The following is a 25,862-nucleotide window of genomic DNA, read 5'->3' as shown; positions in this document are numbered from 1 at the left end:
GGGAGTCATATAGGATTTCACTTCTCCTATTGGTCCGGGGGCTGACTGTTGACACGCAGACAAAGGAACCTCCTGCCATATAAATAGGACTGATTGGTCTGTAATATTCTAGCATCACGGCAGCAGGTTTCCAATCTTGGAGTTACTCTAGTCACCACAACTGTATGCCTGCTTGAAGTAGTTAAACAGGGCACTGCAGCACAAGGAGTCTGCATGTCTGCTTAGACATGCTCAGCTTTGTGGATAACCGGATTCTGTTGCTGCTTGCAGTAACTTCATTTCTAGCATCATGCCAATGTAAGTTTGATATGTTTTGTCTTTTACCGAGGATTTTTGTCCTGTTTTAAGAGTTCAGGAGGACCTTACAGCGCTTATGCTTGGCTTTTATATGGAACTTACTTGGAAATAACCCGAGGACCGCTAAAAGTTCATTTGAGGGCTTCCCTCTGGCTATATAAAACCGAACGGATGCTGGTCATTTCGGTGGATTCTTCATTCTTTTTCCGTGGATACAGTTGCCAATTGATTAGTCTCCGAGAGAGAAACGCACTGATGAAAAAAAGTTATCACAGCCTTGAAAGAATCGTTTAAAGTTGTTAATTTAGTGGTTTTGAATAGATTTTAGAACAATGGAACTACCAACATTTAGACAACAATTGGAATTTATCTGTAAACTTCTAGGATGAAAAGTTTGGGGCGTTGTACATACTGTTCAGAGTCCAGGGAATGAACTTTTATTATAGGGAATTGAAACGCCGCCCCCTGGTGGTCAAATTTAACAGCATCCCCTTTGGCATCAGCCCTCCTAGATATATTTTCTATAGAAATACATATAGATCTTTACAAAAGTATAGATTTTCGATCCCAAAATTATTTCGACATATTATTGAGTAACTTAGTGCAAGCTATGGCCTATTTGTTAGGCCTTGTGGAAGAGAAGGCCTTGTGTAGTTAGGTTTAGAGCTATTTCATTGAAATATAGTTACTATTGGTATTATAAGAATAAAGAGCATTATTTTCAAGTAACACAAATGAAATTTGCGTTGTATTTACAAGTAATATAAGTTAAAACAATCTTTTCCATGATGATATTATTTTAATTGTCCAAATGCGTCATCTAGTGGCCACGTAAGGACATGACATCGCAGTATTTTAGAGGAGGTGCGATGTCATCCATCAGCAGGGCAGGACCAAGAGGAACTGGTTGTTATGCCGCATCATAATGAGGACACCACTGAGGCCTAAACAGGAAACGCCTAGGACATAACAAGCAACATAAGTTGAGAGTTCTTCAAAACTATTGACAATGTTTCTTGAATTAAATCTATTTTCATCTAATTTAGTAATTTAGACCAATGTAGTAATTTAGACTCCTCTAAATCAAGTTGCCATACATAGAAAAGAATAGGCAAGGATGCAATACAAAAGCATAGGATAGCATATGACAGGATATAATTTACTTAGGTAGACTATAGTGAATGCTGATCACTTAATTTATAGTAGTACATCCATATTCAGTACCTAATTACACAAGGCTTATTTCTGGTCTTCTCTCCACCACAAGTTGTTTTCCTCAGGGGATGTGGATACACAGGCCTTTGAAACCTGTAAAAACCTGACTGCTGGCTGCTTGGCTAGTGTGTAAATGACACTGACATTTCCAGTCTGTGAGCAGTGATGCATGAAATATAATTCAGTCACATTTGAAGATTTTAATTTTTCCCAAAGATGGATGCTGTTGAATTTTAGTAGCTACTTCAGACCTATATATGACCCAATGTTGTTGTTGACAAAACTCTATTGAATATTGTAGAAGCTTGGCCGCATTTATATGGACAGCTTTGATACCTCTCACCTTTTATATGGCTTTGGTTGTTTTTGTCAGATTGCCTTTTAGGTACTTATCATCCTAATCTTTCTAATCTTTGTGTATATTCTGGAAACAAAGAACAACAGTTATTTTGCTATCTACAAAGGAAAATAAGGCATTTTGCATTGGACAAATGGGTCACAAGAAGAAAGAATTTAGATTGCTACAGAAACTATTTTACTATGTTAGTGATCATGTTCTAACTGAGTATGCCTTTTTCCACCTCCCCCTCCTCCTCCTCCTCCTCCTCCTCCTCCTCCTCCTTGTTGAAACATCACAGCGGTTAGTACATGTGCATGATATTATCTATCAAAACAGCTTTTAGAAGATATTTTACCTTTTTGCATCTTGTCTGTTGGTTCCAAGTTCCAGCTAATATCCGGTGAAAAGATCCCTCTGTCGACAATTTGAGCAATCTCAACTATAGCAGAGTATTTCAGTTTGATTTTAGTCTACCTCTGAAGAGGGTTATTTTTTCTTCACTTGCTGCCAATGAATAGGTGAGGCTCCTATTGGTCAGGGGTAGTGTCAGTGAAAGTTAAAACCGCCAGTGCTGGTTTACCCATGGGGCCGCTGGGCACAACGGGCCCTTTAATAGGATCAGGAAGAGGTTCGAAAGCTAAACATGGCAGAGACATTCCAGGCCCATATTCAGTAAGTCTGATCTAGGATCAGTTTAGCCTTTTAGATCATCATTTATAAAATTATGTGGATGGGGGGACCTGATCCTAGATCAGCACTCCTACTATGAGAAGCTTTTTTAACACAGGCCCTGGATTTGGCCTGTATTATATCAGATGTTTTTTTTACAGTATAAAGGAAGAGTTGCTTGTTTAGAATGGTCTGTTATAGTTGAGATTGTTACAAATTGCTCACCTGGATATTGTTTCTCAGCAGTTATATTGGCATTCTGATACTTTAAAGGGGCAGTGTGTCTATAAGGTTCATTGATTATGATTGATTGATTGATTGATTGATTGATTGATTGATTGATTGATTGATTGATTGATTGATTGATTGATTGATTGATTGATTGGCCTATACACCTGCATAGCCTTCTGCCATGCAACATCAATCTGGATTTGGCATTAGATCATTGACCCAGCTCCATAGTGCACCTTTAAACATCTCTCTGCAATAGTGATTAAGATGACATTATATCTTTATGTGCTGTTATCTGTTTGATATAGTTAGCTGCACAAGCATGTGACTTATAATATACACTTATGCATGCAATACTGTGTTATGACACTGGCAACTAATATGCTTTGTTGGCAAAAAAGAGAGATGAGAAAACTGATGTACGGTTGATATAGCCTACACGTTGAATGACATAAGAAATGTAGGAAAGACTGAATAAATAAATGTGAAATTTATTTATCTTCTTTTCTATTTAGGGGGGACTCAAGGTGAGCAAACATGTTCTTATGTGTAATTTAAAAGTGTGGCATATCTAAACTTTGAGGCTCAGGATTACTCAAAGGTCAAAGGTCAAGTGTACTGAGAGGCCGAGTCAGTATGCGCTGTTGACTCATACAGTAACGTTAATGTGTTGACATGCTTGTCCTCAAACTGTAAGGGCAAGTTTGTTTATGTACACATTATGACACATTGCAGTCTACCTTCTAATGCTTGAACTCAATTAAAGGAAAAATCCACTCAAAAATGATCTTTTGGTATTTTTTTCATTCATCCACTGTTGATACAGTCCCAAAATGTTTTTCATGTCAGCAGTCAAGTTTTTAAGATATTGGACTTTCAAGAAGCAAAGTGTCACCCGGCCACATCATCATGATGATGCAAAATGCATCATGATGATGTGGCCATGATGATGTGGCTGGTGACGCTTTGCTTCCAATATCTTGAAAACTTGACTGCTGACATGCAAACCATTTTGGGACTGTATCAACAATGGATTAATGAAACAAATACCAAAATATAGTTTGCGTGGATTTTTCCTTTAACATTGATGCAATCATCTATTTGAGATTAGGGTCTATGACCAGCTTTGCTAGAAGCACTGATAAGCTTTTAAAATGTATATTTGAGTGGTTTGTCTTGTCTTGTATGTTTGTCTGATTGAGATATTTTCCCACCATAGGGCCCAACAGGAGAGAAAGGACCTCGAGGTGACAGGGTAAGCAAAGAAAACCCAGCTGTTTTGTGTGAACTTTAAAATGCTTCGACATTTTCCTTGTTCAATAATTATTGTAATTTTCCTTTGGTGTGTAGATGTTGTATGTTAGGTGTCTGTAAGTTACTACACTTGTTTAAATGCACATTTCTGAGAGGGCTACACAACATACTTTGACCCTGTTGTGGCCACACCCCTTATTCACATGGCATAGAGGCCTATATCCTCGATGTTGACAACGATATTATTGGATGTATTTTTACCCAGATATATTATAAACATATAAGCAAATAAATATTATTTTAAAATGGCTTTAAATCAATTATACATCACTATGTAAATTGTAATAATTTTGTAATAATTTTGCTTATGTAATAATGTAGAATGTGTTGTTTTCCCATTTTTCTATAGTGTACAGTAGAGCACTTACAGTATGTTACAGGACTGGGCAACATCACAACAGAAAACAAAACTAAAATAGAAAGTCATCATAAACAACATCAGAGGATGAAGAACATTTCCAGCGGAATTACAGCATAAATATGTATAGAATATAAAGTATTTTAGCTCAAAGATTTCTTTAAATAATACGTTGTTTCTATCTCTCTCTCAGGGTCCCCAAGGCCGTAATGGAAGAGATGGTAAACCTGGACTCCCCGGCGTTGCCGGCCCCCCTGGTCCCCCTGGACTTGGAGGAGTAAGTTCACCTATATCATTATGTCCCTCATTTTCTCACTCTAAAAATGACCATATTTTCTCTCAAAGAATTTCAGTCAGTTTTTGCACTCAAATGGCTGACAGTTCTGTAACAAATGTTTTCACTGGCTGTCATTTTTCTCTCAGAAAATGGAGGACATTTTGAACTCTTAACGTGACCAAAAAGACTCGTTGGTTTTGGTGTGTTACCGGGGCATGGCACTTGGTTCCTCTTTCAAATCAGCCATGTTAAAAGTGTTCAGAGTGTCCCTTGAAGTACCTAGTACTCTCTAGGGATGAGTTCAATTGGGTGGTCTTGACCCCATGACCTCATACCCTTATGACCTTATACCCTGTTGACCTATGACCCTTTGACCCCACGATGACCCCCTGACACAGTAAAGCATAAACATGGCTTACACACACAACACGGTGATTGGAGGTTCCAATGACCTTATATTCTGAGATTATTTCGTTTTAGACCTAAAAGTTATTTTCAATACTGGGACAGTTTGTCAATATTGTTCATCATGGTTGACCCTAAGGACTACTACTCTCATGTCTCAAGACCCTCAATCGAACATCTGGGATTAACCAATGGAATTATGACTACTATGCGATTAGTATTTGTCAAACATGGCTTTTATTAATTGTTCATTTCTGTGATAATAATGTGTGTCCCTGTTTTGTTTTGCCAGAACTTTGCTGCTCAGTTTGATGGAGGAAAAGGCAGCGACCCCGGACCTGGACCCATGGTGAGGCCCCCAAACACAAGAGAGAGAGGGTGACCCTGAATTAACCCTAAATTAAACCCTCACCCCTAACCAGTTGCCACAATCCTGTAGGCCCTACCTACTTACATTTACATTTTAGTAATTTAGCAGACACTCTTATCCAGAGCGACTTATAGTTAGTGAGTGCATACATTTTCATACTGGCCCCCCGTGGGAAACGAACCCACAACCCTGGCGTTGCAAGCGCCATGCTCTACTTGGCACTAGCCCCTGGCACTGTCCCTGCTTAGCCCTTAGGCCCTATTCCCTTGGCATTGTCCCTGCTTAGCCCTTAGGCCCTATTCCCTTGGCACTGTCCCTGCTTAGCCCTTAGGCCCTATTCCCTTGGCACTGTCCCTGCTTAGCCCTTAGGCCCTATTCCCTTGGCACTGTCCCTGCTTAGCCCTTAGGCCCTATTCCCTTGGCATTGTCCCTGCTTAGCCCTTAGGCCCTATTCCCTTGGCACTGTCCCTGCTTAGCCCTTAGGCCCTATTCCCTTGGCACTGTCCCTGCTTAGCCCTTAGGCCCTATTCCCTTGGCATTGTCCCTGCTTAGCCCTTAGGCCCTATTCCCTTGGCATTGTCCCTGCTTAGCCCTTAGGCCCTATTCCCTTGGCACTGTCCCTGCTTAGCCCTTAGGCCCTATTCCCTTGGCACTGTCCCTGCTTAGCCCTTAGGCCCTATTCCCTTGGCATTGTCCCTGCTTAGCCCTTAGGCCCTATTCCCTTGGCATTGTCCCTGCTTAGCCCTTAGGCCCTATTCCCTTGGCACTGTCCCTGCTTAGCCCTTAGGCCCTATTCCCTTGGCACTGTCCCTCCTTAGCCCTTAGGCCCTATTCCCTTGGCATTGTCCCTGCTTAGCCCTTAGGCCCTATTCCCTTGGCATTGTCCCTGCTTAGCCCTTAGGCCCTATTCCCTTGGCATTGTCCCTGCTTAGCCCTTAGGCCCTATTCCCTTGGCACTGTCCCTGCTTAGCCCTTAGGCCCTATTCCCTTGGCATTGTCCCTGCTTAGCCCTTAGGCCCTATTCCCTTGGCATTGTCCCTGCTTAGCCCTTAGGCCCTATTCCCTTGGCATTGTCCCTGCTTAGCCCTTAGGCCCTATTCCCTTGGCACTGTCCCTGCTTAGCCCTTAGGCCCTATTCCCTTGGCATTGTCCCTGCTTAGCCCTTAGGCCCTATTCCCTTGGCACTAGTTCTTGCCTAACCCCTGACCCCTAGGCATTTGTGTGGATCTGATAAGATGGATGTAAGCAAGCAATGTTGTGAAAATTCCACCTGGCCTATCGGAGGGCAAGTTATAACCGCGAAGCTGATAGCCTTTCCTAATCTTATTACATTTACATTTTAGTCATTTAGCAGACGCTCTTATCCAGAGCAACTTACATGAGGAATTAGGGTTAAGTGGCTTGCTCAAGGGTACATCGACAGATTTTTCACCTAGTCGGCTCGGGGATTAGAACCAGCGACCTTTCGGTTACTGGCACAACGCTCTTAACCACTAAGCTACCTGCCTATGGAGTAGGGTTTATTTTGGGATTCAGCCAGAAACAGCATTGTAGATCATGTGCTGTTACGACACTGATCATAACCTCTTCATCGTCCAGCATGGAACAGCTGTCAGAATATTACACCAAACTCTGGACATGATAGGTGCACTGCAGTTATTTCTTCATCTGTTGCTGTGACCCCTCTCTACTCTGTAGAGATACGTGAAGATACATAGCTAAGTGTTTACCAATAGAATACCAATTCGGTAATTATGAATAATGTATTACCAATTTATTATCTTATTCCCAAATCATTTAAGATTTCAATTTGGATAAGATCTCACACAGCCTTCCTCTGCTATTTTATGCAAAAGTTTTTGTTCGCCATATTTTCAATTTCATTCCCCCCTACACTGATTCATATCCAAATTGGACGTCCATTTTGATTGAACAGTATTGAGATCATGTACAGTAGCTTTACTTTGATCTGATGTCAATTTCTTTCCTCAGGGTTTGATGGGATCTAGAGGACCCAACGGACCTCCCGGAGCCCCTGTAAGTATTTCTCAAATATGTCAAATGACTCAATGTCTTTTTCTCATATAAACTCAACACGAAGGCCAGGAAGTTTTCCTGACTCAGTGACCTTGCCAGGAAAAACCCACAGGCCCTAGTACAGCCCCTAACTAGGACCCCTACTATAGCCCCTAACTAGGACCCCTACTATAGCCCCTAACTAGGACCCCTACTATAGCCCCTAACTAGGACCCCTACTATGACCCCTAACCCACAGGACTTAGTTTATCCTCTAACTAGGGCCCAGTGTTTCCCCTGGTCAGATCACATGTTCAGTCCTGGTTCTACTCATCACACCTAACTGGATCACATAGTAATAAAACAATGTCTCATTTGGATAAATCGACTCACTGTTGTGTCGTTTTCCTATCAACAGGGACCCCAAGGATTCACAGGACATGCTGGAGAGCCTGGAGAGCCCGGACAAACTGTAAGATAACTCTCTCATGGAAACTCTCACCTACTGTTACATTTGGTCTATAACAGGTTGATCAGAGCTCAGCCTGATACTCTATACGCATCCCTTACTCTCTCTCCTCCACCCCTTATCCCACATCTTCAACAATGTCCCATATGTAGTATAGTTATAATCCAACACGGCACGACCCAGTGATACCCCATAGTCAATTTGGACTAAACAGATATTCATTTCTCACACGACCCAGTGATACCCCATAGTCAATTTGGACTAAACAGATATTCATTTCTCACACGACCCAGTGATACCCCATAGTCAATTTGGACTAAACAGATATTCATTTCTCACACGACCCAGTGATACCCCATAGTCAATTTGGACTAAACAGATATTCATTTCTCACACGACCCAGTGATACCCCATAGTCAATTTGGACTAAACAGATATTCATTTCTCACACGACCCAGTGATACCCCATAGTCAATTTGGACTAAACAGATATTCATTTCTCACACGACCCAGTGATACCCCATAGTCAATTTGGACTAAACAGATATTCATTTCTCACACGACCCAGTGATACCCCATAGTCAATTTGGACTAAACAGATATTCATTTCTCACACGACCCAGTGATACCCCATAGTCAATTTGGACTAAACAGATATTCATTTCTCACACGACCCAGTGATACCCCATAGTCAATTTGGACTAAACAGATATTCATTTCTCATATCTGTCCATGCGCAGGTGTACCAATACAGTAGGTTAACAATTTCAACTCTACAGACACAGATGCAGCCATCAACACTACACCGCTACACAGAAAGCCAACATAGAACCTGGAACACAGAATTTGACTATGACCTATGACCTTAACCCTGAACTCTGACTTCTCTCTCATCCAAGGGCTCTGTTGGTGCTCGTGGACCTCCTGGATCCGCTGGCAAGCCCGGTGAGGATGTAAGTAAACAGTTAAAATCCTCTGTGTTATTTTGGTCTAACGTTTGGTCTAATAACTTCCTACCTGTGGCACTACTTGCCTACTGGGGCGATTAGTGAATGTGGAAAATGCAACAGACATATGCTATCATGATAGTGGACCTACAGTATACACATCTAATGCAGCTTGTCTGTTCAATTGTAGGGTAACAACGGCAGACCTGGCAAGCCTGGTGACAGAGGTGGCCCCGGAACTCAGGTAAGGGCAATATCCAGAGCTGACAGACAGTTAACAAAATATACATTGACACTAAATATACATTAACCCATAAAGTGTTATCACGTAAAACTTGCAGACACAGACAGACAGACATTTTTCTAACCTCTTCTCTCCCTCCTCTGTAGGGTGCTCGTGGATTCCCCGGAACTCCTGGACTTCCTGGAATGAAGGGACACAGAGTGAGTATTTACATTAATACCTACCTGGCCCTGCCTCTCCTAACGACCTCCCAACGACCCTGTTATACAGTATACCTGTTCTGTCCTGGAGACACACCTGGGTAGCCTTCAGGAGGGTGCAACGCTCTGAAGGTTACAGATAGAGATTACTTGTATAGAGCTGACATGAATCTCCTTTCCACATTACAGAAAATCATGTTCTGTTCTACGTCATACATTTCTATCTGGTTGTTCTGTAACGTTGCACCCCACTGAATGTGACCCAGTCACACACTTCCCTTGTAGTACTCGTCTCAAATGACACCCTATTCCCTATTTAGAACACTACTTCTGACCTATGTGGCTCTGGTCAAGTGCACTATGAAGGGAATAACGTGTATTTTTTAGATATAGTCTTTAGAAAAGACTAGTAATGATTGGAAATTAGGAGGAGTTTTGTCCCATGAGAAACTGAGCGAAAATGCATCCCACATCAAAAAGAATACAAGAAGCAGAGATCTCTAGATAATGCTCAAATTAATATTCCCTCACCAGATAATCAATATGATCTGAACGATAAGGGGGGGGGGTATTTGTTTCCTGTACTTAATTGATTTTAGACTATAAGAATTGTGTATTGTCTCAGGATGCTAACCTGTTCTCTCTGTGCTCCAGGGTTACAATGGTCTGGATGGACGCAAAGGAGAGCCTGGTTCAGCTGGTGCTAAGGTAACGTTGCAGCCACAGTACATCCTCCTCAATCACAACCTCATTCCTTTATCCCTGTCAAACCCCACAAATAATCACAACCTCATTCCTTTATCCCTGTCAAACCCCACAAATAATCACAACCTCATTCCTTTATCCCTGTCAAACCCCACAAATAATCACAACCTCATTCCTTTATCCCTGTCAAACCCCACAAATAATCACAACCTCATTCCTTTATCCCTGTCAAACCCCACAAATAATCACAACCTCATTGCTTTATCCCTGTCAAACCCCACAAATAATCACAACCTCATTCCTTTATCCCTGTCAAACCCCACAAATAATCACAACCTCATTCCTTTATCCCTGTCAAACCCCACAAATAATCACAACCTCATTCCTTTATCCCTGTCAAACCCCACAAATAATCACAACCTCATTCCTTTATCCCTGTCAAACCCCACAAATTGCACAGGAGGCCTAATGCAGAGGTGTAACAGAGATTTAGCTTTAATCTTTGTGGGCCGGTTTCCCGGACACAGATTAAGCCTAGCCCTGAACTAAAAAACACTTTCAATGGAGAGATCCATTGTGCAAGCTTTTGACTCAACGTATAGGATTAATCTGGGTCCGGAAAACTGACCCTGTAACACCTAAAAGTAAAGTCAATTTCACATACAGTTGCACATTTTAGTGCAAGTTTTTTCGCAATCACTCTACATTGATAGCGGTTACTCAAATATCTGTGTTTGTTTTTTCACTCGTTCACCATAGTACCTACATATTTATTCTAAATCTCAGAGAATTACATTTCTATTACACCCATGCTTACCAATCCAGATATATCCCAGTGTTCACACCGTTCGTAACCTACGACCTCCTGTCATCTGAATACGTGTTCTCCTGCTTCTCCCATAGGGTGAGACTGGTGCCCATGGAGCTAATGGAAACCCAGGATCAGCTGTAAGTTCACACATTACGTCACCCTTCACTTTTTCATCATATTGTTCCCTAGAGGAAAATGTCAAAATAAGCATGTTGTCAGGTGTCAGCCCAAGGCATATGTATCACTAATGAAACATGTCACCTGCATAGCCGAGTCTGAATGTACCTCACATTGATTCTTTACCGTTTGTCACATGCAAAATACATTGCATTCACATAGCTGATTGCAAAGGAAACACAGTGGAGATGAGTACTTGCTGTGTCCTCTTCACTGTCTACTGATCACCAATCAATATGTATTATCCTAGTTGGGAAATCAAATGTACAACCAGTAATATATCATATACAATATATACTCACTACATACACGCACAAAAAAATATATATATAATTGTGCACTCAAACATACTCTCTCTCCCTCTCTCCCTCTCTCTCGATCGCTCTCTGCCTCTCTTCCCCACCCCAGGGTTCTCGTGGTCTGAATGGTGAGAGAGGCCGTGCCGGCCCTGCTGGCCCTGCAGGTGCCCGTGGTGCTGATGGAAGCAGTGGACCCAGCGGCCCTGCTGTGAGTGCTACTTCTCCTTTGACCCCATAACCTCTGACCCCTTAACCTAATGGATCACCTAGGAGTGACCCCTCTGTAGAAGTTACTGTATCTTTAGGCCCAGACCTGATCTAGGATCAGCTTATCCCTCTTGTAATCCTAACCTAAATCACTACAGGTGGAAATGCTAAAACTGAAGTTAGATCGTCCGCTTCTAGGGGTAGCTTCATCTTACAACACTTACTGTAACCCTTGACCTCTATTTCACTATGTCCTCTCTCTATTTCCTGTTTCCCAGGGTCCTCTTGGAGCAGCTGGCCCCCCTGGTTTCCCTGGAGCCCCTGGCCCCAAGGTGAGTGTGATGTCATCATGGTCATCTCCAGAGCATTTCTTTATGATCACAATCCTTAGAATATCATCCTCCGAATATCATCCGTAGAATATCATGGACATTATTAGTGTGGACACCAGAGAAGATTCCCAGATTCCCAGTTCTGAGAACTGTAGAAGCACATCTAAGGAGCTTTCTCAACACCCATCATGATTCTCTAATTTGTTATCACTATCCAATAATCTGATTGGTTTACTGTCTAAAGGGATCAATCATCTTGACCAAACTAATGATTCCATACATAGTATTCCCATGAGGATTTATATACCATCAAACATCTATATAACATTATAAAACATCCTATTACCCATTTGACTGGATTGTGTGATTTAGAGAATATGTTACTGTTTTGTAACAGGGAGAGATTGGAGCTGCTGGATCCAATGGCCCATCCGGACCTCAGGGAGGCAGAGGAGAGCCCGGTGTTAATGGAGCCGTTGGCCCCGTCGGTCCCAATGTAAGTATACACTACCAACAAACCACAACATTATCACAGTGTGAAATATGTCATATTGAAGGCTCTCGCTTGGTTTTCTTGTTACCTGTTCCTGAAACACATAATGTAACTCTCTCCAATGGTCATATATATTTTCCATCATGTTGGTTGGTTTCTTGGCGTCTTGGCGTCTCTACACACTTGTCTGTAACACTCGCTCTTTCATTTTCCTCTCCTTGTAGGGTAACCCTGGTAACAACGGTATCAACGGCGCCAAGGGAGCTGCTGTAAGTTTTCTGGTCATAGTTGCATTGTGGGTAGACTAGATTGACAGTTCAAAGGTAATTTAGGGTGAGACAAAGGTCAAGATGTAGAATCTTGTTCACTTGACCCTTGAACTTGTGTTGGCATGATATGAGTTATGAATGAAGCACAACAGTTGACTTATCAGCAAATAGCACACTCAAATAGCATCAACAATGAATCGCTTTAGCTTTAGAATTCATGATGTACAGAAATTAATTCAGTTCCCACATTACATGGAAGTGATATTAGCCATAAGTAACTGTTCTAGTGACACCATTGGATATTGGGTAATGTGATTAGGTAATGTTATGATAATGTTTATGCAGTAGGTGCTTCAGCTGTCTCCTTACTCACCATTTCTTCCATCCTGTGTGTGTGTGTGTGTTCTAGGGTCTCCCCGGTGTTGCTGGAGCCCCTGGTTTCCCAGGCCCAAGAGGAGGTCCCGGCCCCCAGGGCCCCCAAGGATCCACTGGAGCTAGAGGCCTTGGTGTGAGTACCGCTGGACCTAAAAAGCAATGCAACACTTTACTAACACAATCTGTATGAATATTGAGGTATTGATCATGTATCTGTGTCTCTTTGACTGCAGGGTGACCCTGGACCCTCTGGACAAAAGGGAGATTCTGGTGCTAAGGGAGAGCCTGTAAGTATCCATGCTACTGCTGTTTAGCAGTATAGTTGTGCTGTATCATTATGCCAGTACATGGTGTGTGTTTGTGTCAGTCTTTAAGGTCTCTGCTTTCTCCTTCAGGGTCACTCTGGTGTCCAGGGTGCCGCTGGTCCCGCTGGTGAGGAGGGCAAGAGAGGCTCAACTGGCGAGGCTGGTGCCACCGGGCCCGCTGGTCTGCGTGGAGCTAGAGTGAGTATGTCATACCAGACCCAGTCTGGGGGTAAAATCTTGGTGTATTTGCTATAAGGTGCAGGTGAGTGGTTATGGTTGACTTATGTCTGTCTGTCTGTCTGTCTGTCTGTTTGTGTCTTATAGGGAGGTGCTGGAACTCGGGGTCTGCCTGGTCTGGAGGGAAGAGGTGGTCCCATTGTAAGTCTCCCAAAATATTCTGTCTACTAAAAATATTATTAACCATGATGAAAATTGTTCAAAGGCAGGAAGAAAATAGTAAATTTGACCTTGTAATATAGTGACTGTTCTGTTCTCATGGCTTGCTCTTCCTCCCCCCTCTCTCTGCCAGGGTATGCCCGGAGCTCGCGGAGCCACCGGCCCTGGTGGTATCCGTGGACCCCCTGGTGATGCCGGTCGTGCTGGCGAGCCTGGTCTGACTGGAGCCAGAGTAAGTGTCACACGCACCTGTCAATCATAATGTTTCAATAAGATGTGTAATGGATTCTCTGACTGTCTAATCTCTGAACCAAATATAGCATGTGTTCTCTAGCTGTGATGCTGAATGACTAACAAGTTCTGTCTGTTAATAGGGCCTGCCAGGAAACTCTGGACAGGGTGGACCCCCAGGCAAGGAAGGCGCATCTGTAAGTAATTAAACACATCTCCAATATGGATCCTTTCAAACACTGTATATCATAAAATAATAGAATACAATGAAACTGATGGTCATGATAATGGCTTGGTTCAAAGCACTTCCATTGAATTGGTGCTATGGTTACAGTAACCCACCCCATCCACCAACAATGTTAAAACCCACCTAGTGGTGTTGTGCCATATCTGATCCCCGGTGTGTTTTGTGTGTCCTCTTCCAGGGTGCTGCTGGACTGGATGGCCGCACTGGTCCCCCTGGCCCAACTGGACCCAGAGGCCAGCCCGGTAACATTGGATTCCCCGGCCCCAAGGGACCTGGAGTAAGTAGAAACAGGAAGTAGAACCAGGAAGTAAAACCAGGAAGTTGATCTGCTAGCGTGAGATTGGACTGTGAGAGAGACAGCTGGGGTGTTGTTGCACTTCTATGTGGGCAGAATATGACCAAATGAATAAACAGGAAGTGATCTGGAAGGACAGAATATGCTTTTAGGCTTAAAAAGATTGCTATCTATCTTGATGGTCTGTCATCCAACATGAAACGATGATCATCTGACGTTTCCATGGTCTCTTCTTCCTTCTCTCCCTCCAGGGTGAGGCTGGCAAGGGTGGTGATAAGGGACCTACTGGTGCAACTGGTCTGAGAGTAAGTACCCCCACATCAGACAACATTCATTACATTATCAACTCTCTACTGTTAAAGGCATTCATTTACTACTATGGTAGCCATCTCTCAAATGAGCGGTTGGTAAAGCTAAGTATCCTAAATCTGTGACCTCGTATGACTGATGGGACAGAGCCAAACAGTCAACACAAATGTATTACCTACTCTACATCTATAGTTATTTATTACAATAGAGTTGTGTTTCCTATGAACTCTGACTGAACTACCATGGATCATTGATCATTCACCTGCTGCCAGTGTCAGTGTTTCACCTACCTCTCCCTCTCTCTGCTTAGGGTGGCCCAGGCGCCGATGGCAACAATGGAGCCCCCGGCCCGGCTGGAGTTGTTGTAAGTAGCCTACCCTATATCCTCTAAATACACAGTAATAACTAGAATCTAATCTTACAGTGAATTGTATTGTATTGTATTTGATTTAACTTGATTCACTCCTCTTCTACAGGGTAACACTGGTGAGAAGGGAGAGCAGGGACCCTCTGGTGCTCCTGGTTTCCAGGGTCTGCCCGGCCCCGCTGGACCTGCTGGTGAGGCTGGCAAAGCTGGCAACCAAGTGAGTAACTAAACCTAGAACCTGTGACCTGTAACACAAACCCACTGTACTGCCACAGACACATAAACACTTCCACAAACCTACATCCACAAAGCCATAACAAACCAACATCCACAAACACATACATTTACCCTATAACACAAACTTAATAGCAAAATCCATTTTAGTTTATAGAAATGTTACCTCCTTTTCTCTCCATTTCAGTATATTCTCTTTATTCTAATGGTATTCTCACTATGTAATATTTTACACTAACAAAGGAATGTTTTGTAATATTTTGCACTAACAAAGGAATGTTTTGTAATATTTTGCACTAACAAAGGAATGTTTTGTAATATTTTGCACTAACAAAGGAATGTTTTGTAATATTTTGCACTAACAAAGCATTCATCTCTCAACAGGGTATGCCCGGAGACCAGGGACTCCTTGGACCCGCTGGTGTCAAGGTATGTCCACTCATACCTCTCACAGACCATTAAGTATGATTTCCTGACAGCTGGTCAACCATGCACCTGTTGCCATGCACATGATCCTGTTCACCCATTTACATGTACTCTTAAGTAGGACCCAGGCACTATTCAGGCCTTAACTAGACCCTATCTTTATATACATCTCACACCCACACACCTGTAGTGTATACATACTGTGGTGTGCCCATGACAGAGCCCTGGTGCTGACAGTCGCCCTCTCTCTCTGTCTGTTCCTAGGGAGAGCGTGGAAACCCCGGTCCTGCTGGCTCTGCTGGATCTCAGGGAGCCATCGGTGCTCGTGGACCTGCTGGAACTCCAGGCCCCGATGGTGGCAAGGTGATCACAGCTCTATGAAGGGCTTAGAACCATATTATCATTGTTAATAGGGCAAGGTGATCCCAGCTCTACGAAGGGCTTAGAACCATATTATCGTTGTTAATAGGGCAAGGTGATCCCAGCTCTACGAAGGGCTTAGAACCATATTATCGTTGTTAATAGGGCAAGGTGATCCCAGCTCTATCAAGGGCTTAGAACTATATTATTGTTGTAAACAATGCCCAGAGTTTTTCCTGGTCACCTGGTCAGGTTGTGTGGTCTGGAAAACCTCCTGGCCCTACAGTAGGTATAACCAAAATATATGAACAATAGCTCTGGTAGTACTAATGTATGGTTTTGATGAAGACGCAAACTGATTCTGTATGAGAAATACACCACTGTTCTTTTAAGCACTGTATTCAGATGAAGCTTCTAACCACTCATGGGCTTGCTCCATGAGATGGATAGCTTATAAGTGGAACCATTCTTAACCAATGTCTGTGTTTCAGGGAGAGCCTGGTTCTGTCGGTATTGCTGGTGGCCCCGGACACCAAGGACCCGGTGGCATGCCCGGTGAGCGCGGTGCCGGTGGTACTCCTGGACCCAAGGGTGAGAAGGTAAGTCCCCCCGAATATGCTGCCTGTAAACATATATAAAAAAGTTCAATTTCACGAGGCAAACAGAAATTATGTAAAAAGTTTAATAAAAGCTGTAATTTATGCAAATGATCATTTCTGATGTGCTGATGTGAAATGCAGCGCTTGGTCGTTATTTCACAGTACAAACATTGGGAGAATTGGACATTCTCAGCCTTAATGCAGAATCTTCTCTGATAGACCTTGACTAAAAACAACTGTATATAATGGTTATTTTAAATGAGTGACTAACATGTATTTTCCCCCTTTCCAATCTAGGGTGAGGGTGGACACAGAGGACTTGAGGGTAACATGGGAAGAGATGGCGCCCGTGTAAGTTCCTCTCTCATCTCATTCGGTCACTTTCACAGTGAAAACAACATCCAATAAATTGTTATTCTGTCTCGATTGTGTTTTAGTCTGACTTTGTGCCTTGTGTCTCTTTCTAGGGTGCCCCCGGACCAAGTGGACCCCCTGGACCTTCCGGTGCTAATGGTGAAAAGGTAAACAGCCTGAATATCTGCTCCCTTAGTCCTCAACACATGAAAGGATAGCAAAGGACGATGATGATGATGAGAAATATTGTGGGGCTCACTTAGGGAAGATTTGTCAACGATTATGCACATCCATGAAATCCAAGATGGACTACTGTTCACTGACCTACAGAGGAGGAATAGCGAGCCTCCTTCAAGACTCTTTGGCTCTTCACAAGTAATCAAGATAATGAATTGATCATATTGTTGAGTATGGTCATTATGAATATTTGGACAACAACAAAGGCCTCTGTAGTCCAGACCAGAGAGGACTAGCATATTGGCCCTCCTGTAGCTCAGTTGGTAGAGCATGGCGCTTGCAACGCCAGGGTTGTGGGTTCGTTTCCCACGGGGGGGCAGTATGAAAAATTTATGCACTCACTAATTGTAAGTCGCTCTGGATAAGAGCGTCTGCTAAATGACTAAAATGTCAATTGGATCACGAGCAGCGCCCCACCTGCCACGTCCGTGCTATCCGGGATCCTTGGGATGTCCCTACCCCATTGAAGTTGAAATTATATACAGCTGAAATTTGAAATGGTTAAGGTTAGGCTATGGTTAAGGTTAGGGTAGGGGGTAAGGTTAGGGTTTAGGGTATGGATGTCCCAAGGATCCCTGATAGCACTGACCCACCTGCCACAGCTTCTGAATCTAGAACCTCAACATCTCAATCTGCTGGACAGTTTTCAGTAGCACACTGCCAAGGTCCAAACTGCTGATGTCATCTCCAAATGATGGAAACCTGGGTCATGATCAGGAGGGTACACCATAGCGCCAATATTTATTTTTACAATTTGCATCGGAAAACTGCATTTTTGATTGGACAAGCACCTCCCTGTTTCAAAACGTTTTCTCTCATGATGTGCCTACTGGACATGCCCCTGAAAGACAACACTGCCTGGACACCTGCTCCATTATATACCATCACACTTCAAATTCATCTACCAGGATATGGCAACTGATGGTGGTAGACATAATAACGTCATTGTTTTGCCTGGTTTGGAAACAAATAGTAGTTAATACGCTTCAACTTGAATACTGGACATCCCGTGGAACTTGAAAGGCTAGGGTTCATTGATCAAAGTTATGCAGACCATGAAGAAGTATTTTACATCCGAGCCATTTCCAAGCGGATTTTTTTCAGATTTTTGGATTGATATTGATCTTTTTTGGATTGATTGAGCCCTTATATTCTCCATCTTTGCTCTCTTTCAGGGTGAATCTGGCTCATTCGGCCCTGCCGGACCTGCTGGTCTTCGTGGACCCAATGTAAGTACCTACAACACGTCATAACACGTTATAACACGTTATAACCCATTATAACACATCATAACACGTTATAACACATAACACATTATAACACATAACACATCATAACACATATAACTTAATCTACTCATCACCCCTCAAAGGAATTAAGGACTAACATGATCTACTATTCAGAATGTCTTCCCAAAAGACATTACATCAGTCAACACTATCATGTCATATCAGTGGTTAGTTGACGCTAGATTGTCTGTTTGTCTGGATGGATGTGTATATCTTGACTGTACATGTAGGGTCTCCTCTGACACTTTGTCCCTGTGTTCCTGCTCTGTTTTAGGGAGAGCGTGGAGAGGGTGGACCTGCCGGACCTCCCGGCTTCGCCGGACCCCCTGTAAGTACTGCTTCGATTGATACCCTGAAACCACACATAAACATGTCACATGTATGCATCAAAATATAGTGATTTTCTTTAACATGGAAGCGTATACCCTCAAGCATGCACACACACACACACACACATACAACCTCACTCATTCACTGACTGGCAGACTCATACACACACATAGACAAACTTGTTTACGCGCGCCAACACACACACACACACTACCTTGTGTTGCTGCGGCCCTTGTTCTGTGGGTTCTGTTCTGACCCGTGTCTTTGTGTTCCATGCAGGGTTCTGATGGTCAGTCTGGACCTAGAGGAGACAAGGGACCCGCTGGTGGAAAGGGAGACGTCGGCCCCGCCGGCCCTGCTGGACCTGCTGGCCAATCTGGACCTTCTGTAAGTCTCACCCAGAAATGCTATATTACTTACTAACTCACTTGGTTCTCTTCATTCCTAGGTGAAACATAAAGCCCATTCTAACCACCTACTTCAACGGGAATCAACTATATCCATTCACACAGACAGTGGACATCATGTACTGTAAATCCTCACTGGGAATTCTATAATTTAGTGACTTTTCTTGTTTTCTTGTCTAGGGTGCTAGTGGACCCGCTGGCCCCCCTGGTGGTCGTGGTGATGCTGGACCTTCTGTAAGTGCTGTCACTGATATCACACACACACGACACCACAGGAGGCTGCTGAGGGGAGGATGGCTCATAATAATGGCTGGAATGGAGTTAATGGAATGGCATCAAACACATGGAAACCATTTGTTTTATGTGTTTCATACCATTCCATTAACTCCGTTCCAGCCATTACTATGAGCTCGTCCTCCCCAATTAAGGTGCCACCAGCCGCCTGTAAACGACACCCCATCTCTCTGTGACCCAGTGACCTTGGCTGCTTTCTACCTTTGACCTCTGTGTTCTTTCTCTTCAGGGTCTGACTGGTTTCCCTGGTGCTGCCGGTAGAGTTGGAGGCCCCGGTCCCGCTGTAAGTAAACACACACACACACACACACACACACACACACACCTCTCACTTTCTTCCCTCAATAACCACTTGTCCCGTCCTCTTCCCTACACACAGGGTATTACTGGGCCCCCTGGCTCTGCTGGTCCCGCTGGTAAGGATGGCCCTCGTGGTCTCCGTGGTGATCCTGGACCCGGGGGACCTCAGGGAGAGCAGGGACATAGTGGACCCGCTGGTATCGCTGGAGACAAGGGATCCCCTGGAGAGAGCGGTCCTCCCGTAAGTCATCATAGCTCCCATTGAGGCCTCTCAGTAAGCTTCTACTCAAGAATGGATGGGATTTATGTCATGCCTTTCACTAGCCTGGTCCCAGATCTGTTTGTGTTGTTTTGCAATAGGACCATAGGAGTTGGCAAAACAGCACAGAACAGATCTGGGACCAGGCTAGCTTTTCATTTGGTCTCAAAGCATTTTACATTGTTTGGGCTGCGTAACAAAACTAATGGCGATGGGGGAAAGTTTATTGGGTTTCTTTCTCCGTTCTCTGCTTTTCTCCACTCTCACCTCCTGATCTCCTGTCCCTGTTCAGGGTGCTCCTGGTACCCCTGGACCTCAAGGTTTCCTCGGACCCTCTGGCTTCGTTGGTCTGCCTGGTTCCCGTGGTGACAAGGGTCTTCCTGGCGGTCCTGGTGCTGTGGTGAGAACATCACACCTTCTGTTGTTTACAAACATTATTCAAACTGATTTAGCAGACACATCCGACCGCAGAAAGAAAAAAATCTCTGGAGAATGTGCTATTTGGCATATAATATTGAAATGACGTTGATCAAAAATGGGCCAAATCACACTTCTTGAAAATGATAGGCTATTCCAGACTAGTGGAGCCCAGTCAACCATATTTGTCTGCGCTGCAATCCATTGATGAGTTATGGATACAGTACATTGACTGTGTGTTACTATTGTATGTGTTTGTACTGTGTTGACCCTGTGATACTCTGTGCCATTCAGGGTGAGCCTGGTAGACTTGGACCTGCTGGTGCCTCTGGACCCCGTGGTCCCGCTGGTAACATTGGCATGCCCGGTATGACTGGTGCTCAGGGAGAGGCTGGACGTGAGGTAAGGATTGATTGATTGATTGATTGATGTGTTAAACAAGTACTCAGAGCCTGTAAGTAAACACATGGCTCAAAATCGAAATTACAGTTCACCTGCAGTTCCCATGGCAACGCAATTAACATGCTATTGTGTCACCCCACAGGGTAGCCCTGGCAACGATGGACCTCCCGGCCGTCCCGGAACTGCTGGTTTCAAGGTACACTCCTCTCTGTCTTGTGTGGTGTAGGGTGAAGTTGCCCCTAGACGCTGATCTGGGGGTCAGTTTTGAATTTTCCCCACTAATGGTTAAGGTTAGGATTGGGGGAGAGGAAGCTGATTCCATTTTACAGGCTTCATCACAGGAACATTCATATGAACTGACCTTCATATCAGTTGAAACAATGTCTTGAACTTTCAACTTTGAACCTTGAACTTTGCCCCCTTGCAGGGTGACCGTGGTGAGCCTGGTTCTCCTGGAACCCTTGGAAGCTCTGGTCAACCCGGACCCAACGGACCCTCCGGCGCCGTCGGCAGACCTGGAAACCGTGGAGAGTCTGTAAGTTCATATTCACATAAAACAGACATCACTTCTACTCTACACAGAAAAACTGTTACTGTGGTTCCATCTCTAGCATGTTACTGTGGTTCCATCTCTAGCATGTTACTGTGGTTCCATCTCTAGCATGTTACTGTGGTTCCATCTCTAGCATGTTACTGTGGTTCCATCTCTAGCATGTTACTGTGGTTCCATCTCTACATCTTCTTCCTCTCTGCCTCTCTAGGGCCCAACTGGAAATGGTGGTCCCGTCGGTGCTGCTGGTGCCCGTGGTGCCCAAGTGAGTACCCAATCCAACCTCATCTTGACTCGGACTGCTGAATTATAACTTGTCAAATCATTTAAACTATTATAGTGCATCGCCGTAGCCTAGTTGTGCCTATACTGTAGGTCTATATGAAATAACGCACCTCTGTTATGGTTCTGTGTCTCCTTGTGTTGTAGGGCCCCGCTGGTTCCCGTGGAGAGAAGGGTGTGGCTGGAGAGAAGGGAGACAGAGGTATGAAGGGTCTGCGTGGACATGGTGGTCTCCAGGGAATGCCCGGACCAAACGTAAGTCATGATGACTGCTCTGACCATCCATCTATCCATCCATCCTTCCATCCATCCATCCATCCATCCATCATGATCTAATCTCATATCCTGAAATATTCCATCCCATATCCTCAAGTTTGTATCAGCTTCTCCATTTTATTTACAGAAGCCTTATAGCCACTTCACATAAATGTGAATAATTTACTGTATTACAATGTTCTTATGCTGTATCTACCCCTGAGGTCTCTAATCTAACCATATCTCTCCCCTACAGTATGCTGTATCTACCCCTGAGGTCTCTAATCTAACCATATCTCTCCCCTCCAGGGACCATCTGGTGAGACTGGCTCTGCTGGTATCACTGGACCTGCTGGACCCAGAGTAAGTAACTAGTGCTATCTACATCAAATGCTCCCTCCATTGTATCTTCCTCCAACTAGACAGATAAAAGACATGTATTGACACCTGTCCTTGTCATCTCCCTCTGCTTGTCTCTAGGGCCCCGCCGGACCCCATGGTCCCCCTGGTAAGGATGGTAGAGCTGGAGGACATGGTGCTATCGGACCTGTTGGACACCGTGGTCCCGCTGGACATCTCGGACCTGCTGTGAGTATATCTAGTACTCACACACCAGCCTCAGTCAGTCAGTCAGTCAGTCAGCCATTCAGCCAGTCAGTAAGTCAGCCAGTCAGCCACACAGTCAGTTAGTCAGTCAGCCAAAAGGCACAGTATTGCCGACAAAGGGGGGTGATCATATAAGCTCTGTGTGAAGGCAGATACTAGCTGTTAACATCCCAACACATAATGTATCTAGGTTGACATATAATTAGCTTAAACATAAATTCACTGATACAAGTTACACTTGTAGCAGGGGAAAGTGAAAATGAGATACTTCTCAGTAGCAGCAGCAGTAGCAGCAGTGACCTTTGACCAAGGTTGAGGTTGTTAACTCTCTTCTCTCACCAACAGGGTCCCCCCGGCTCTCCTGGTCTTCCCGGACCCGCAGGTCCCGCTGGTGGCGGATACGACCAGTCTGGTGGTTATGATGAGTACAGAGCCGACCAGCCCTCTCTCAGGGCCAAGGACTACGAGGTGGACGCCACCATCAAATCCCTAAACTCCCAGATCGAGAACATGCTCACCCCCGAGGGTTCCAAGAAGAACCCCGCCCGTACCTGCAGAGACATCAGACTCAGCCACCCCGAATGGAGCAGTGGTGAGTTGGTGCCACAGACACATCTCTGTCTTTCTCTTTATTGATTGGTTGACTCACTGAGGTGCCTTAGAACCATCATACTCTCTTAACCACTAAAATATCTACTTCCTTGGAGTCTCAACAACTCTCCATCTCTTTATCTATCACTCTACATTTCACTACCAATACTCTCCTTGAGCGATCAAACCCATACAATATTCAGTACAGTATCATGTTGAACCTGAAACTCAAAATGTAAACAACACCTAAACAATGAAAAGTCCCACTGAAGTATTAATAATAGTGTTAGTAGGATTATCAGAGCTAATCAATGTTTCTCTCTCTTGTCCTCCCCTGCAGGTTTCTACTGGATCGACCCCAACCAGGGCTGCATCGCTGACGCTATCAAGGCCCACTGCGACTTCTCCACCGGACACACCTGCATCCACCCTCACCCAGAGAGCATCGCCCGCAAGAACTGGTACAGGAGCTCTGAGAACAAGAAGCACGTCTGGTTCGGAGAGACCATCAACGGTGGTACTGAGGTGAGCAGACTGAACCTGTACTGATTCTAATGACAAGAGCGGACAGTTTGAACATCAGGGGAGGAAGACACATTGATTTGATTGGCACACCAGTCTGATTTTAGGCATATTTTAGTAGTATAGTATAGGCCCATGTTATTGGCTTACATTAATCTCCAGTACCCTTAACATGATCGTATTGGTTCCATTTTAAAGAGATCATCAGACATCTATCTATCTATACGATTCTTCACCAAGGTTTTTTTCTAAATGCTTGAGACCACATCTTGACACTGATCCTGTCTTAATTCCTCCTATGTTGTTTCACAGTTTGCGTACAACGACGAGACCCTGAGCCCTCAGAGCATGGCCACTCAGCTGGCCTTCATGCGTCTCCTGGCCAACCAGGCCACCCAGAACATCACGTACCACTGCAAGAACAGCGTGGCATACATGGACGGAGAGAACGGCAACCTGAAGAAGGCCGTGCTCCTGCAGGGTTCCAATGACGTGGAGCTGAGTGCCGAGGGCAACAGCCGCTTCACTTTCAACGTTCTGGAGGACGGCTGCACTGTAAGTCCCCTTTCTATTTCCACCGCAATGTCTCAAACAATAGCTTTGTTCGTTCTCTCTCTGTGTTCACTCACACAATTAGATGCAGTGCGTGGTGGAAGGGTGAACTCAGGCTCAGGGTCGTTTTATGTAACTTACTGGTTAGTGAAAGAGTTTGGGAATCTGACTCTTTATGTAAAGTATCATAGGCTACTGTAGGGTATTATTGTAAGTGAAGCATTTGTATGTTTTCACGATTTGATATACTGAGTGGGTGCACTGTTCTGATACATGGTTTCTCCTTTTGTCCTACCTCTGCAGAGACACACTGGCCAGTGGAGCAAGACAGTCATTGAATACAGAACAAATAAACCATCTCGCCTGCCCATCCTCGACATTGCACCTTTGGACATTGGTGGAGCTGATCAAGAGTTTGGTTTGGACATTGGCCCAGTCTGTTTCAAATAAATAGACTCATGATAAATTAAAAAAAGAGAGAAAGAAAGAAAAAAAAGAATCTCTGCCCTTTTTTCTGTGTTGGTTTTATACTGAATGCTGATTTCCTCTGCGCATCCACTTGCTTAAGCTGGGCTCTATCGGAGAGGACCAATGGACTGAACGGAGCGTTGTGCAATGCAAATTAATACAGCAGCCCAAAGAGACGCGGGAAAACACCATGTTGTGGGACATGTCATCATTTTGTAAAAAATAAAAGAAGTGTAATAAAAACGCTGAACGTATGCATCACTTTGTGGTCTTTGTATATCTTCCAACGAGGAGGTTTAAAACCACAAAAAAATTACAAAAAAAGGTTGAAGCTACCTCATGCCTGTGTTTTAGAAAAAAATATTGAGAACCTGTCTGATCCACAACGTAGATGTTACGAGTTCTAAGGCTTCAAGCTCCGTCCTGTATCAAAGGTGCTGAATTACTTGAAGCAGAGACCTATGGTGCTAAACATACAGCTGTGTAGGAGCAGGAAACCACTCTCATTCTTACTGTGTTTCTTTCTTTTGATTTTGACGAGTCTTGCACAGTTCTCCCTGATTAACCCCATTTTAAGCAGGTGGAATTTTCCTAAATCTGGTCTGATGTTTGTCTGGTTTTGACCGTTTCTTTTAGTATTTTTGTTCATTTTTGTCTAGAAGTTTTGGTTTGGTTTTGTTCAGACATTTTACTCCTTAAATTCTCCCCCATCAATGCAGTGTTCATGCAGACAGCACATTATTTCATCCATTTTTAATGGATTTTAGGCGGCCTCTCTCTCTCAAAAGAAAAAAACCACAAAGTTTATTGTACCTATTTTGTATATGTGAGATGTTTAAATCAATTGTGAAAAGTTCTGAAATAAAGCATGTCCAATGTTCCCAAACAACACCATTCAATGACTAAAGTGCTTTCATGTTTTATAATGATAATATCATTAAATGAGGTTGGAGTTGAA

At 43.9% G+C, this 25,862-nt stretch overlaps 1 protein-coding gene across 3 annotated transcripts; it reads left to right on the top strand.

The window, feature by feature from the left end:
• The first annotated feature begins 102 nt into the window (after positions 1–102).
• On the top strand, positions 103–25,862 carry col1a2 (collagen, type I, alpha 2). 3 transcript variants are annotated; one of them, XM_041902177.2, is made up of 50 exons: positions 103–297; positions 2,151–2,152; positions 3,268–3,279; positions 3,972–4,007; positions 4,618–4,701; positions 5,399–5,455; positions 7,469–7,513; positions 7,911–7,964; positions 8,861–8,914; positions 9,099–9,152; positions 9,299–9,352; positions 10,007–10,060; positions 10,961–11,005; positions 11,454–11,552; positions 11,830–11,883; positions 12,281–12,379; positions 12,601–12,645; positions 13,055–13,153; positions 13,254–13,307; positions 13,416–13,523; positions 13,650–13,703; positions 13,855–13,953; positions 14,096–14,149; positions 14,378–14,476; positions 14,746–14,799; positions 15,114–15,167; positions 15,280–15,387; positions 15,789–15,833; positions 16,095–16,193; positions 16,682–16,789; positions 17,087–17,140; positions 17,257–17,310; positions 18,556–18,609; positions 18,944–18,997; positions 19,279–19,386; positions 19,587–19,640; positions 19,930–19,983; positions 20,080–20,241; positions 20,552–20,659; positions 20,971–21,078; positions 21,221–21,274; positions 21,506–21,613; positions 21,840–21,893; positions 22,058–22,165; positions 22,475–22,528; positions 22,646–22,753; positions 23,117–23,363; positions 23,703–23,887; positions 24,197–24,439; positions 24,740–25,862. In XM_041902177.2, the coding sequence occupies exons 1-50, from the start codon at positions 228–230 to the stop codon at positions 24,884–24,886; spliced, it is 4,071 nt and encodes a 1,356-aa protein (XP_041758111.1). In that variant the 5' UTR covers positions 103–227; the 3' UTR covers positions 24,887–25,862. The 3 variants fall into 3 exon arrangements, with proteins under 3 accessions (XP_041758111.1, XP_041758112.1, XP_041758113.1); XM_041902178.2 differs by lacking the exon at positions 3,268–3,279; XM_041902179.2 differs by lacking the exon at positions 19,587–19,640.

This window comes from Coregonus clupeaformis, chromosome 17 (genome assembly GCF_020615455.1).
Source record: "Coregonus clupeaformis isolate EN_2021a chromosome 17, ASM2061545v1, whole genome shotgun sequence".
NCBI classification, from domain to species: Eukaryota; Metazoa; Chordata; class Actinopteri; order Salmoniformes; family Salmonidae; genus Coregonus; species Coregonus clupeaformis.
The sequence above is the reverse complement of the archived record's forward strand: the minus strand, read 5'-3'. Positions and strand labels throughout refer to the sequence as shown.